The sequence below is a fragment of the Hyperolius riggenbachi genome, chromosome 5 (genome assembly GCF_040937935.1).
Source record: "Hyperolius riggenbachi isolate aHypRig1 chromosome 5, aHypRig1.pri, whole genome shotgun sequence".
NCBI classification, from domain to species: domain Eukaryota; kingdom Metazoa; phylum Chordata; class Amphibia; order Anura; family Hyperoliidae; genus Hyperolius; species Hyperolius riggenbachi.
The window spans coordinates 302,919,721-302,935,277 of NC_090650.1; the positions used below are offsets into that span (position 1 = coordinate 302,919,721).

General features: G+C 41.4%; 2 protein-coding genes across 4 annotated transcripts in view; both read right to left on the reverse strand.

Annotated features, from left to right (window-relative positions):
* LOC137517694 (melanocortin receptor 5-like) overlaps window positions 1–15,557 on the reverse strand; it is a 306,932-nt gene that overhangs the window by 231,161 nt on the left and 60,214 nt on the right. The window lies entirely within an intron of this gene.
* Window positions 12,218–15,557, reverse strand: part of LOC137517693 (melanocortin receptor 5-like) — a 63,565-nt gene continuing 60,225 nt past the window's right edge. For all 3 annotated transcript variants that reach the window (XM_068234696.1, XM_068234695.1, XM_068234697.1), the window contains one exon: window positions 12,218–13,295. In XM_068234696.1, the coding sequence (XP_068090797.1) occupies window positions 12,238–13,209 (972 nt within the window). In that variant the 5' untranslated portion in view covers window positions 13,210–13,295 and the 3' untranslated portion in view covers window positions 12,218–12,237. The remainder of the gene's footprint in view (window positions 13,296–15,557) is intronic.

The following is a 15,557-nucleotide window of genomic DNA, read 5'->3' on the forward strand; positions in this document are numbered from 1 at the left end:
ATTGAAGAGATCCGGATCTTTGATCCGAATCTCGGATCATTTTACTACCGGAAGCATTCGGGGGGGTGAAATGAACAGCAGGACAGGTCTGTGGACAGGAGAAGGGGAGGGGGGAGGACACACAGAGAAGGGGAGAAGATGGACAGAGGGCAGGGAGTGGACAGAAGGGAGGAGGGACGAGCAGAGAGCAGAAATGTTTGCACGTAATACCCACATGCTGAAGTCATATGCTTTACATATATTTCACCTATATGTTCATCTGTACACTTTGAAAGAAAAGGTCGCACAGTGAAAGAAACCATTCCCAGAAGATAAGTGCAGCTGTTTAGTGCCGAGTGCAGGAGGATTATTTTGCCTTTCAATCACAGTGTCTGCAAAGTTACTGAGCTGTGCTGAGCCAAAAGCTTCCCACGTGATCACTGTGCAGCACTACGGAACAGCCAGCCTATAATGGGCAGCACGTTATAGCCAGTATGTGTGCTCTACACATATCTGGCAGTGGCACCCATGTCCCCTCTCTCTCATCTACCTGTCTCCCTGCAAGGCTGACTCCCATCCAACAGAGCGATCCCTGCTTCCAGGACCCCGCTGCCCGCTGGGAGGGGGCGTGTCGCTCCTGGCCCCGCCCCTTTTGCGATCCGAATCGTTCATTTTGATGATTCGGATGATCGACTCATAAAATAGATTCGGATCAAAGATCCGAATCGTTCATGATCCGGACAACACTAGTAATCACGAATCACAAGTAGTGATTCGTGATTAAAAACCTGCCTACTTTAGCGGTTAATATCAAAGCCCCCTTACATGCTATAAACACCAAATTTGCAGGATATCTTAAGAAGAACAGTGGGAACAAGAGGAAAAAAACCTTAACCCTTTATGGAAGTGGGTACCCCATACTCCTTTCTCCTTGGAGGGGGTTGGGCATCTGGGGATCCCCTTCTTAAAGGTGACTCCCAGATGCCACCCCTCTCCCCCAGAGCCCCTGCATACCATGAACCATTCGATCTGGTATAGCTCAGGGTGCAAAGCCCCACTTGGCCAGGGCTCTGCATTCTGGCTATCCCAGTGTGCATGGGAGACAAGGGGTTAAAGAGACTCGGGAGGGGGGACCCCACGTCATTTTTGTTTTTTTAATTCCACCCTCTGAACATTAAAAAAAAGTTTGAAACAATAGGAAAAGATGCCAAGGATCTTTATACAGACTTACTGCGGCTGTTGTGGCTCCGGAGGGGTTTCCAGGGGGTCCATACGCACCACGTATGGACCCCCTGTATACCACGTCATGAAATTCATTGCTCTTTCTTTTGATATATGTAAATTTACACTACCATTAGGTTTGCTACATTAACTGTCATTTACCGCATTTAAATGTACACTTTATTCCTTTGAAACTTTAAAATCGATTTTCTCAAAAATTATAAGATATAATTTACCCTTGTTCCCACTTTTCTTCTTAACATATGTTGCAAATTTGGTGTTTCTTTCTAGCATATAAGGGGGCTTTGCTATTAACCGCTAAAGTCGTCGGGTTTTAATTACGAATACTGACTCGGGATCTCAAGTATCTCATGATCACGATGAAGATTACGAACTTGTGATCACAAAAAAACGCTTGTGATGAGCATACCTGGTTATGTATGTACAGGTCTTCTAGGTTCCCCCACAGGTTTTCACTCAGATACCTTGTACAGCTTTTTGATTTGAAATGGCAAAATCTTCTTTAATGGTTTCAAAGTCACATTAAAGATTTATGATTATGGATTTATTATAATAGATTTTTTAATTTGATAAAAAAACAAAAAAACAAAATCATTGATGATGGTTTGTAGTAGTTAATGGACCGGATCTGTTAGTGTTATTAATAAATCAGCACATGTGCTAAGACTTTTATACTAGTAGCAGGAAAGTCTAAGCCTTGCATTTCTTTATCCTCTTGTATGGTACAGATTAATATGACTATTGCTAGATAAAATTAGAAAAAAAAAGAGTTGGCAGCTTTTCCTGACACTGTTTTGTATGGTGGGACTTGGTGAGAGAAAGCCTTTGATATTAACACATGCTTTCTGGTTACTGTATAATCATTCTCTGCAAAAAAAAAAGAAAACGTTTTTAGTACAAGTCTATCAAAGGCTTTCTCTGCATGAACTATAATAATAGCTGCCTCTTTTTTTCTTTCTTGGCATTGATGGATAAAATCTATGGCTGCTATCTATTAATGCTTCCAACTTATTAGACAGTATTTTTGTGTATTTTTATGTCATTATGTGTATTTTTTATGAATTAATTAGAGACACAAGGGGGCTAAAGAGGCATCCAGAAGTATATAAAATTGAGTTAAAAACAACTAAAAATAGCAAAATTAGGTGTCTTATGTAACGATCGGTGGAACAGAGAGGATCTGATTACCGGCGATCTGCAGTATCACCGAGAATGCAGATATATACCCGATTATAGATGATCTGCAGTCACCGATAATCAGATATATTTCTAACCTCTGAACACCTGAGTAATATATGAGTGTTTGGTGCAACAGTAACACTTTGAGGAGGGCACCCGTACAGTGGGTGCAAGGCAGTAGGAAGTACTGCCCAGATAACAGATTCCTTCCAATGGCCTGAGGCTCCCCAAGGGGCGGAGCCAGGCAGAGAGTGGGAAGGAAAGAACGTGAGTGACACCAAGGTGGAAGTGTCACTGACAGATCTGTGAACTATCTCTTAACAGGAGACAGAGTTCTCGAGGTCGGACAGGCCAGGTCGTTAACACACGGACAGACAAAGTACAGAGACAGAATACAGATGCAAAATCCTAAGACCAGCAGAGTTTGGCAACAGGGTATCAGAATGACAAAGGTACAGAATCAGAGATCAGAAGAATGGTCAGGAAAGCAGAAGGTCATAACAGATAATCAACAATGCCTAGGCTTGAGTGTGAGCTCCTAGATTCTCAACAATCCTGGAACTAGACTAGATAATAATAATAATACAGATGGTACAGAATTCCTAGACTAAGGTGTGAGTTCCTTGATCATCAACACCTAGGAAACTGATCTAGATAATAACACTAGAGATGGGCCGAACCTCCGATTTTAGGTTCGCGAACCCTGTTCACGAACTTCCGCGAAAGGTTTGGTTCGCGAAAAAGTTCGTGAACCGCAATAGACTTCAATGGGGAGGCGAACTTTGAAAGTTTAAAAAAATTCTATCAACTGGAAAAATGATAGAAAACATGTTTCAAAATACACATCACTGCTGGAGGACCCTCCCTCCCTCCTTCAAGCAAGGTCCTTTATACCATTTGCCTACCTACACTAATTAGTTATGGGACAGCTGCTATACACACTCTGCTAGGGAGATTTTAATTGCCCTCCTCCCTCCTACCCTTCTACCTCCTACCGGAGGGAGGAGGGTCTCTTCTGCCAGGGAATTATACTATTTTAAAAACCAGTATACATCATACCATAGCTGGGAATCAAACCCAGGTCTCACTGTGTGGTGGGCACGTCACCCTAAGCACTGTACCACTACAGAAGTAAGTGAAGTTAGCCTAAAATTTAACATTTATGCTCAATGCAATAGAACCATTAGGTTGCTTAAAGGAGAACTGTAGTGAGAGGTATATGGAGGCTGCCATATTGATTTCCTTTTAAGCTATACCAGTTTCCTGGCAGCCCTGCTGATCTATTTGGCTGCAGTAGTGTGAATCACACCAGAAACAAGCATGCAGCTAATCTTGTCAGATCTTACAAAAATGTCAAACACCAGATCTGCTGCATGCTTGTTCAGGGTCTAGGGCTAAAAGTATTGGAGGCAGAGAATCTGCAGGATAGCCAGGTAACTGGTATTGCTTAAAAGGAAATCAATATGGTAGCCTCCATATACCTTTCACTACAGTTCTCCTTTAAAGGGAACCTTAACTGAGAGTGATATGGATGTTTCCTGTAAACAATACCAGTTGCCTGGCAGTCCAGCTGATCTTTGTGACTGCAATAGTGGCTGAATCACACCCTGAAACAAGCATGCAGCTAATCCAGTCTGACTTCAGTCAGAGCACCTGATCTGCATGCTTGTTCAGGGGCTGTGGCTAAAAGTATTAGAGACACAGGATCAGCAGGCGATTCAGGCAACTGGTATTATTTTAAAAGGAAAAATCCATATCCTTCTCCATTTAGGTTCCCTTTAAGGATTTGTAGCATAAAAGCCAACTCACGTTGGCTGGGATTTGAACCTGGGTCTCACTGTATGGTGGACACGCACACTAACCACTATACCAACTGAAGCTGGCCTGAAATTGCTGGCCTAAAATTTACTATTTATGCTTAATACAAGAGAAAAAGTAGACAAGACAAATAACATTTATATCACACTTTTCTCCTGGCGGACTCAAAGGACCAGAGCTGCAGCCACTAAGGCATTCTCTATAGGCAGTAGCAGTGTTAGGAAGACTTGCCTAAGGTCTCCTACTGAATAGGTGCTGGCTTACTGAACAGACAGAGCTGAGATTTGAACTCTGGTCTCCTTTGTCAGAGGCAGCGCCCTTATCCATTACACCATGCAGCCACTGCTTACAGATATGTAGCCAGACATGGCCTTCTCTTTTGTGTTATTTGTCTTGTCTACTTCTTCTCTTGTATTGAGCATAAATAGTAAATTTTAGGCCAGCAATTTCAGGCCAGCTTCAGTTGGTATAGTGGTTAGTGTGCTTATCCACCATACAGTGAGACCCAGGTTCAAATCCCAGCCAATGTGAGTTGGCTTTTATGCTACAAATCCTTAAAGGGAACCTAAACGGAGAAGGATATGGATTTTTCCTTTTAAAATAATACCAGTTGCCTGAATCGCCTGCTGATCCTGTGTCTCTAATACTTTTAGCCACAGCCCCTGAACAAGCATGCAGATCAGGTGCTCTGACTGAAGTCAGACTGGATTAGCTGCATGCTTGTTTCAGGGTGTGATTCAGCCACTATTGCAGTCACAAAGATCAGCTGGACTGCCAGGCAACTGGTATTGTTTACAGGAAACATCCATATCATTCTCAGTTAAGGTTCCCTTTAAAGGAGAACTGTAGTGAAAGGTATATGGAGGCTACCATATTGATTTCCTTTTAAGCAATACCAGTTACCAGGCTATCCTGCAGATCCTCTGCCTCCAATACTTTTAGCCCTAGACCCTGAACAAGCATGCAGCAGATCTGGTGTTTGACATTTTTGTAAGATCTGACAAGATTAGCTGCATGCTTGTTTCTGGTGTAATTCACACTACAGTGGCTGGATAGTGTACTGGTTAAGGGCTCTGCCTGTGATATGGGAGACCAGGGTTTGAATCCTGGCTAGGTCAAGTACCTATTCAGTAAGGAGTTCAAGGCAAGACTCACTAACACTGCAGGGTGGCCTCTTGAGCATGTCCCTGTGGCTGCAGCTCTTGAGCGCTTTGAGTCCGACAGGAGAAAAGCACTATACAAATGTTTGGATTATTATTATTATTATTATTATTACTGCAGCCAAATAGATCAGCAGGGCTGCCAGGAAACTGGTATAGCTTAAAAGGAAATCAATATGGCAGCCTCCATATACCTCTCACTACAGTTCTCCTTTAATCACTTCGCATCCAGACCTTGTTTTGTACTTATTGACCAGAGCAGTTTTGACAGTTTAGCTATGTCCCTATTTAATCAGAAATAACTTTATCCCTACTTATGACACAGAAATGAAATATATATTGTTTTTTTCAAGACAAACTAGGCTTTCATTGTATGCAATTTTTTCCCTCAAACTATTTTGTTTTCTATGAATTTTAATGGGAAAACAAAGAAAAAAATAGAAAAAACATGTATTTTTCAGTTTTACCAATTCCAGTTTAAAAATAAAAAGTGCTACTGTAGATAAAAAACACAAATTTTGTTTACATATTCTTACTGCTTATCACAAAACTTATATTATGTTCCGGTCACAATTTATGGTGAAGATATTTGATTCTAAAATAATGCTACAGAGTGTATTTTTCACTATGAAATGAGAAAATACAAGTATTTTTAATAGTAAAAATCAATCTCATTAGCTCAGGAAACTTATATTCCCATTCACCAATTAGTACTGCATCAGATAGTGCCAGAAATGTGCACAGGAGCAAGCCCAATCCTGCACAGCACTGCTTCTGCTACAAGACGTATATCTACTGACCTGTGGCTTAGATGAAGTCCCAGAGGACGTATATCTACTGACCTGTGGACGAAGTGGTTAAGCAACCTAATGGTTCTATTGCATTGAGCATAAATGGTACATTTTAGGCTAGCTTCACTTACTACTGTAGTGGTACAGTGCTTAGGGTGACGTGCCCACCACACAGTGAGATCTGGGTTTGATTCCCAGCTATGGTATGATGTATACTGGTTTTTAAAATAGTATAATTCCCTGGCAGAAGAGACCCTCCTCCCTCCGGTAGGAGGGAGGAGGGAATAGTTAGAAGGGGAGGTGGGAGGAGGCCAATTAAAATCTCCCTAGCAGAGTGTGTAGCAGCTGTCCCATAACTAATTAGTGTAGGCAGACAACTGAGTCAAATGGTATAAAGGACCTAGCTTGAAGGGAGAGTGGGTGAGTTCTCTAGCACTGAAAGCAGTGTGTTTGACAATAACATGTCTGCTGACAGTGAAATGGAGGGTAAAAATTTCGCTCAATACAGCATTATGGGGCAAATCGAACTTTCGCAAAAGTTCGCCTGATGCAGGCGAACGCGAACCCCCAAAGTTCGCCTGGAACCGTTCGGCCCATCTCTAAATAACACAGATAATCACAGAATTCCTAGACTAAGGTGTGAGCTCCATGGTCATCAACACCTAAGAAACTGGTCTAATAAACACAGATACTGACAGGGTCTGAGTGCTACCACGTAGTGATCGCAACGCCAGACACCAGAGAAATGACTAGCACCCAGTATATATACACCAGCGCTCTCCAGCGCCTCCCCTAAGTGCTGAACCAATGAAAGCTGCTGAAATTGTCAGCTGACCTTCTTCTGACTGTCATCAAGGCCCTGCCTCTCTGCGCGCGCACGTGTCCTCCTGAACCAGTGTGGACTATCAGTCCCAGCCACACCAGACATGTGTTGTAATGTTTCTGCTGTGTTGGATGCGGAATCCGCTGCACCACCGTCTGTGCGTGTGGTGTTTTCTCCGCATTCAGCATTTGTGATTGGAGTAGGCCTATGCGTGTAACCTGCCGTGTTGGACGCGGAATCCGCCGCCCTGTTGTCTAGGCATGCAGCGTTTTTTCCGCGCTCCGACTGCGCGCCAGCTGCCATGCTGAACGCGGAATCAGCCGCCTTACTTTGAGTACCAGCGGCGGCTTTTCCGCGTTTCCTCACATCTTACCTCAATAAATACAACTTCATATAGAAATGAAACTCCCTTTTCTATATGAAGTTGTCTTAATTGAGTAAAGTCACCACCTTTTTCTACTTGCAGTGGTTTTTAATCTAATTGTATATACCTCTTGGCACCTCTTCCCCCCCCCCCCCCCCCATGCTTCTCACCCTAAATTGAAGGGGTGTTCTTGGTCCCATGTAACTGCGCCTTAATTGGTACTTTGTATGTTTTTCTCCATGACTTCCAGCACTTCATGGACGCTGGAGTGAAGACGAGGTTGTGAATATTCCTGCCTTATGTGGTTTGGTTGCCTCCTAGTGCACCCCATCTTTGTAAGCACTACTATTTCTACTTCTCTGCATAATTCTCATGTTGGTGACAATATTGCTTTATTTGGGCTCCCATTGTCTCTGTGCTTCCCTTTCAAGGTGTACAGCCACCTCCTCTTCATTTTAATTAGAGAAGCAGGGCAGTAATTGGAGCGATCCAGTAGATTTTTGCCATCTTTGAGAATGAGAGAGGTTGGAGATCGAGAGCAAAATATCTTTGGTGTCACAGTTTGACATTGTAGATTCATTTTCTGCCAGTTCTCCAACAAATAAGTCAAACATTCAGCGTTCCTGTCCAGTGCCCAGTGAGTGGACTGCTATAGAAAACTTGGTCTCTGTAATTGGTGGTCTGAGTGGAAGTTTTTTTTTCTTATTCTAGACTTGTAATCTATATACAATGGGCTTGATTCACAAAACGGTGGTAACTGTTAGCACGCTGTGAAAAGTGCTTTGCGCGAAATTTCGTGTGAAAAACGTTTTTTTGCACGTTAACAGTCGCATTCGCATGATAAATTTGCGTTATTGCACGAACGTGAACATTAATGCATGGAAAAATTGCATTCATGCGCGAATATGAATTTTTGCGCGCAATAACTTTTTTTTTAGCAAAACCTATTTTTCACACGAAAATGCACGAAAAGCCATGCTAACAGTTAGCACTGTTTTGTGAATCAAGCCCTATGAGTTTTGTAGCAGTTTGCACAGTGTACTGATGTAGAAAAGAGGCTATACATTTTATTGTAACATTCAAGAAATGTTTGCATTCCCTTGGGAGCTGTAACAGAAGTCTTTTTTATCTTTTTATTTTTCCAATAAAACTTTTAGGTTTTTCCTTTTCTAATATGTTGATAGAAACCTTTCTGGTCTGTTAGTACTCATCAGATATTTATTTTTTAGATATCTGTAATGTTGCTCATTACATTGTTCATTAAAAAGTTAATTATACTTTGATCCAGTTACATCTTATACCTCGATCCTATTTATGATGTTCTTCTAACATTGCTAGTTTACCAGTGAGTTGTTAATATTTTTTGTCTCATTATGTACTATGGATTTATTACTTATTAAGATTGCTCAATAACTCACTTAAAAGTAACCCATAACGTTTACTTATTGCTCGAACAATTCAGTTTGAGTATATTTGGGTCCAGACTCTACAGTTTAGTATACTTTGTATTGCTTACCCAGTGAAATGGGATAATCATGGGTGCATGGTCTATTTAGGAGAATAGGAAATATAGGGCCCACTCAAATTCACTTTTCTCCTAAGTTTTCACCTAGGAGGTAATTTTTCATCTTCTGTTGAAATAACTTTTCAGCACTCTGCAAAGTAGAGAAGTAGCCACATTTCACTAGATTTTCATGGATGATTTTAATCTAAGAGATCAAGAAAATTCTCAGAGCTAACATTGCTTTTTTGGCATACTGCAAGAACTTTTCATTGGCAAATGAGTCTCATGAAATAAATCTCGAATGGAGTATACTTAGAATATGGGAATAAATCTAAAAATGACTAATACAACTGTATGGGCATGTTTGCATTTCTGCATTTTAAAGGAACACGATATACTAACGCACTTTACACAAAGCGTGTTGTCTAGGTAACTTTTGTGCAAAATTTCAGGTTGCATAGTGATTGTTTGTAATATAGAACAACCCAGACTTTGTGTGCAGCCTGAATGTACTGATAGATGGAGAATTAAGCTTCAGGAATCAAATCACAGCTGTTGTGAAACATTCCTTCTTTTACCTAAGGAACATTGCATATCATTCTCCAGGGGATCTTCCAGTCCTAGTTCATGCCTTCATAACATCGTGGCTGCAATATTCTTTATACAGGCCTTCCAAACAAAGACCTGCACTGCCTCCTAAAAAGGACATTCTCAAATGTTTATCAGTTGTAAGCTTGTTATTAATTTTAGTGTAGAGTTTGCATTACCTCAGGGTCATTCTTTAGCACCATTCTTTCAATTTATTATCGTTACTCTGTCTTTCTCTCTTGATTAAAAAAAACATCGAATGGAAGAGCCATCATAATTGTTTTTTTGTACTTTTATATGTCTTTTCTGTCTTATCAATTACACTTTGCTATCTGAATAATTTACAATCCATAAGCTCATGGACAGGTTTGTCCATGTGTAATGGCCCTAGAGTGCACAACTTATGACTAGAGACCTCTTCCCAGTTTAAATAGGACTGTTAAAATCTATCTAAAGGGGCTCGCTTCGACTGACAGAGGGGGCATTTTTAACATACAAGAATTATCCAGTAGTAAGTAAAGCTGTAGATAACATGGTGGCGCTAACCCCATGGAGTCATTGAGTCAGCACTGCCTGCTTCCTCTGTCATGCTGAGAACAATGGGAGCTGTTTAGCTGCATGTGGAGCTGGAGTTGAGCCAGGATCTACATATACAGCACTGAGAGCATACTGCTTGCTCTGCTCAGTATTGATATCTGCAACCCACCCAGCAAGAAGCTCCGTGGCTTAAGCACTTTTACACCTGAGTATTAGGTTCAGGCATAAACCATAATATAACACAGACACCTGAGTTGCAAATGGTAGCTATCTGATGCATGTTTATATTTGTATGCCATAATCCATACAAGGTCTAGGGAGAGAGCTGACATGCACAAGTGAACTGTGCATCACATGTACGCTTAGTATAGCCCGTGCCACAAGTTATGCTGACTGTTGGATGGATTATATAGCATGAGAAGAGGATTGATATCGTTTTTCAACTTCACAATGTAGTCAGATTAACCATCCAGTCTAACTTGCTACTTTACGCACAAACGCCTAACTAATTAACTGCTGTAACTACTCTGGCAGTCTTAGACCATTGTTAGTTAGAATTCCATACAAATGACTAGTAGCCATATGAGCTGCTGGTGGGACTGCATCCTTATTCCTTTAACCTCCCTGGCGGTAAGCCCGAGCTAAGCTCAGGCTATGCCGCGCAGGGAGATATCTCAGCCCCTGGTGGGGCGATTTTCACCATGTAAAGTGCTGTGCGCGCAGGTAGCACTTTGCTAGCTGTGCGCACAGCTTGTTCGCCGCCGCTCTGCGGCGATCGCCCGCACGGAGCGGCAGAAGAGGGCCCCCCCTGCCAGAGCCCTGCGCTGCCTGGACCAATGAGTTCCGGGCAGCGCTATGGGCTGGATCGAGGGCGCCGATCGTCGCCATGGCGACAGGAGAAGCCAAACAGGAGAACGCGTTATATACGCGCTCCCCTGTTTGCTATTGATGCCGGCGACGATTGCACTAGAGGGCCACATGCGCCCTCTAGTGGTGTTTCATGTAGCTACCACTCCGGTAGCTTTACATGAAACAAAAAAAATAAATAAAAAAAAAAAAAAGGTTTTTTTGCCCATTTGAAAAAAAAAAATTAACCGCCAGGGAGGTTAAATACATGGTTTTAAATGGTTTACAAATGAAGATCTGAGCGTGTTGGAGAGTAAAAGCTCTTTTGCACACTGTTTGGTAATGTTTTGCATAGCCTATTTAACATTTTGTACTGCTGGAAGCTATGCTGTCATCTTTTTATTTTTTCATAATATGTACCGTACATATAGTATCTTACTTTTGGCCAACACTGGATGTACTTGATTGAACACAATCTCCTGGCTGCAAATTAGTGTATGCCACACTTCCAGTGTCCAATTTCAAGGTGGTTCATTTGAATGACTGATGGAAGATTTCAATGAGTGTGGGCAATCAACTAAATGATAATATTAATATAAAAAATAAACAATGATATTAATAATACAATTTGGATTGGGCACTCTGTTGCTTCTAACTAACATTAGTGCCAATGGTGGCACCCAAAATTGTCAGTTTACTGCAGGTGCCCAAATTTCCTATTTGCAGTGTTATGAATCATAATGAAATCTATCCAGGGGTAGATTCCCTTTGGACTGCATGTATTATACACGCACACACGCGCACACACGTGCACACACACACAACTTGTTCTAGTGTAGACTTCCCCAAATCCCAAAATTCCAAATGGAATAATCAAGCAGGATTATAAAAATAAACAAATGACTTTACAGGTTAGAATACTAATGGATCATGCAAATAGGACACGGTCAAAAAGGTAGGTAATTTGTTTAACATAAACCTTGTTTAACATAAACCCATACATTTATTGAGCACATAATAAAAACTTGTTAATGGTCCGTTCATTTAATATATGGGTTTACTTTAAACAAATGACATATCCTGTGGACCTTGTCCTATTTGCATAATCCATTAATGGTATTGGCCCCCTTTCAGTCCCCCAATCCTATTCAATCCCTAGGTAAGTATTTTTGTCTTTTTTAACTTTTGAGTTCAGAATTTCCAGCATGCCATGTCATAATAAACATTACACACTGCTAAACTCTTTGGCATTTTCACAAAAACATTTTTTACCTCTTTTACTCAAACCACATAATTTTCTCTGGGCCAAACTTTGTAGCATTTCACTGATTCTTAATAAACTTGCAAAATGAAAAGAGGAGACTGATGCAAAATATCTGAACAGGATAACTTTACAAAGGACTTTATTAATATTTGCTAGGTAGCTCACAGTTGATCCTCAGATTGCAGCAACAAATGATTTCTTTGAACGTTTTTCGCATTTCCTGACTGCGGAATGCATAAATCAGAGGGTCGATGACGGAATTGCACATGATCAAGATGAGGTACATATTAAAATGGGACATAAAACAGACACAATAAAGGTTCTGTGGACATGATATCATCAGAATCAGATGAAGAAAGAACGGAGCCCAGCAAACAATAAATATACCTATCAGTATGGTGAGGGTTATGGCTCCTTTCATACTTGTCCTCTGATGAACTGAATTATAACCTGGCAGAGCGGCTATTCTTTTCACATGAGTGCGAGCCAGCAGGAACATGTGGATATATAAAGACACCATGAGGAAAAGCATTGTAAAAAACATGCTTATGAGACAAATTATCACATAGGTCGATTCAGAGTAAAGAATGAAGATAATGCCACACCCAGTGCAGAATGTCCATATACCAGCAATAATGCCTCCAGCTCTCTTTACAGTCATGATGTTATGGTAACGTAAAGCATAGAAGATGGTGATGTAGCGGTCTACTGCTATGGCAAGTAAGCTACACATAGAAGCCACCACTGATATACATATCATGGAATCGAAAACATTGTCAATATGACGTACGAAGGCATCTTCCATAACTAGATGTTTATTATTTATAAGGTTTATTGTGATGGTCTCCCATGCATTAGATACGCTGACTAGCATATCGGCTACCGCTAAGCTACATACAAAGAAATACATGGGGGAATGCAAATTTTTGTTCTTGATAATTGCGGAAATAACAAGTATGTTTTCAAGGAGGCTAAGAATTCCAAGAGTGAGGAACACTTCAGTAGCGATGACCACTTGATCACATGAGGACAGCTTGGTCTTGGTTGTCGGCACTGTGTCATTGCCATCTAAGTTGCTTAAATTCAGTTCCAGTATAAGCAATGATGCATTCATAACTGCAAGGATGTGATTGTCTTTTCTTCAATCAGTTAATTTCCGATTTTGTGCTTTGATCCCATTGTCAGAAGAACTGAGGTATACTGTAAAATAAAAAGAACAAATAGATATGAGCACGATTTTCAGGTGGTTCCGTTTTGTTTATTTTTGTTCTGTTTTTTTTAGCTTTCAAGCACAACTGCTTCTGTTATTATTCCCAAGACAACTTGTGATACATCATGCATAGTAGAATGAGAATCATAATAATGTTTCTCCGAATATAAATGTGCCTTCAGCAAATTTCCCTTCAGCTTTACGTGTGCTACTGTGGTTTCCCATGATGCATCACTTCCAAATATGCAAATCATCTATTTTTGCCCCTGAAAGACAGGCACATAGCCAAAACTGTGTAGTGAGCTTATAGCTTACTATGGGCTTGATTCACTAAGACAAATAGCATGTCGTATCAGAGTTAATACGCCTTATCAGAGTTAACACATCTTATCAGAGCTAACATGCCTTATCAGAGTATGATACTATTAACGTATGCCTGCTATTTGGCAATGACGAGAGCTCCAGTCGTCCTGCCCTGAGCTCCTGCAGGTCCAGTCACTTTAAAGGATGTTATCCCCACACTTTGATTGGCCCAATAGGCTGCCTGTCAAGTTTCCTGTCAAGTAATTGGACCCGCAGGGGCTCTGGTCAGGACAAGTGAAGCTCTCAACATTACCAATTAGCAGGCATAGGTTCATAACTCTTGCTATGCTACTCTGATAAGGTGTGTTAATGCTGATAAGGTGTGTTGAATCTGATGAGGTGTGCTAACTCTGATAAGGTGTGTTAACTCTGATAAGGCATGTTATTTGTCTTAGTGAATGAAGCCCAATGTGTACCAATGGAATTTATCTGCACACAACTCTTCATCTTTGGAATCTTACACAAACAGTCCTACCCTGGCCTGTTCATAGTGCAATATTTGTTAACCCGTATACCAATACCTTTAGGCCTCCATAAGCTATTGGGAAAGGTCATGAAGTTTTCATAGATGTCTGGCAGTTGTACATAGTCACTGCTGTCTTGGCAGATGATGTTCAATGTCCCTTCCCTACTTGGTGGAATTCTAGTCTATACTAGATATATTACAGAGGCTATGCCAACAGTACAGAATAGATACAATTTTAAATACATGTTGAAGGTTGTACTGATATGACAGATATTGGTGTACTTCACTTAACGCCTAGTACACACAATGAGATTTTCAGGCAGATTTCCTGCCAGATCGATTGTCGGAAAAATCAATCAAAATCAGATCAGACATCTGGCAGGAAATCTTCCTGAAAATCTCATAGTGTGTTCTAGGCATATGGGAATTGACAAAATAGCAAAGATAAAAAGGTCATATTGCACACTTGTGACCATCACTGTCACAAAAACTGATAGAGGAATAGGAGGAAGACAAGTATGAGTATTGCATAGAGAACATCAAATGCAATGATAACTGATAGATTTCCACACAGGTTGGATCCATATACAAGGCCAAGGTGGGAGAACATATCTCAGCAGAGAAGGAAGAGAAATGGCAGCCAAGGATCATGTGACTCTAATTTTAAACTGATTTTATAATGTATTCTAGCAACTGGTACATACTAGACAAGACAAATAACATTTATATCGCGCTTTTCTCTTGGCGGACTCAAAGCGCCAGAGCTGCAGCCACTAGGACACACTCTATAGGCAGTAGCAGTGTTAGGGAGACTTGCCTAAGGTCTCCTACTGAATAGGTGCTGGCTTACTGAACAGGCAGAGTCGAGATTCGAACCCTGGTCTCCTGTGTCAGAGGCAGAGCCCTTAACAGCCCTTAACACCATCCAGCCACCACATACTAGCCAAAGAGATGGCCCGAACTGTTCTGCTGGCGATTAGTTGGTGGCAAAAAAATGCGTGTTTGCGTTCGCCCTCCCAAGCGAACACATGGCGTGTACAACCCCCTTTATACATTATAATGGAGCCAAACTTTGACCCCTCACCCCAGAGTCAGCCGACACATGGCAGCCAATCAGCTATCCCGCCCACCTGGATGCCCCCCCCCCCCCACACACACACCCACGCACACTTATCAGAAAGCCAGCACAGCAGCCATTTGCAGCCATTTGCAGTCTGTGTTTGGCCATTTTGCAGGCTGTGTTTGGCATATGTGCTAGGAAGATCAGAGAGGGTGTGCTGTAGATAGGGAAAGCGTTAGTTAGGCCTGTGTTCTGTGTCCCTAGTGGAGTTTCTCCTCTAAAGGCTCTGTTTTGATCTTGTGATGTGATATTGACGTTCAGTGTGTCCACAAGGTACACTTTAGTTGTTGCAGACAGGTGCAG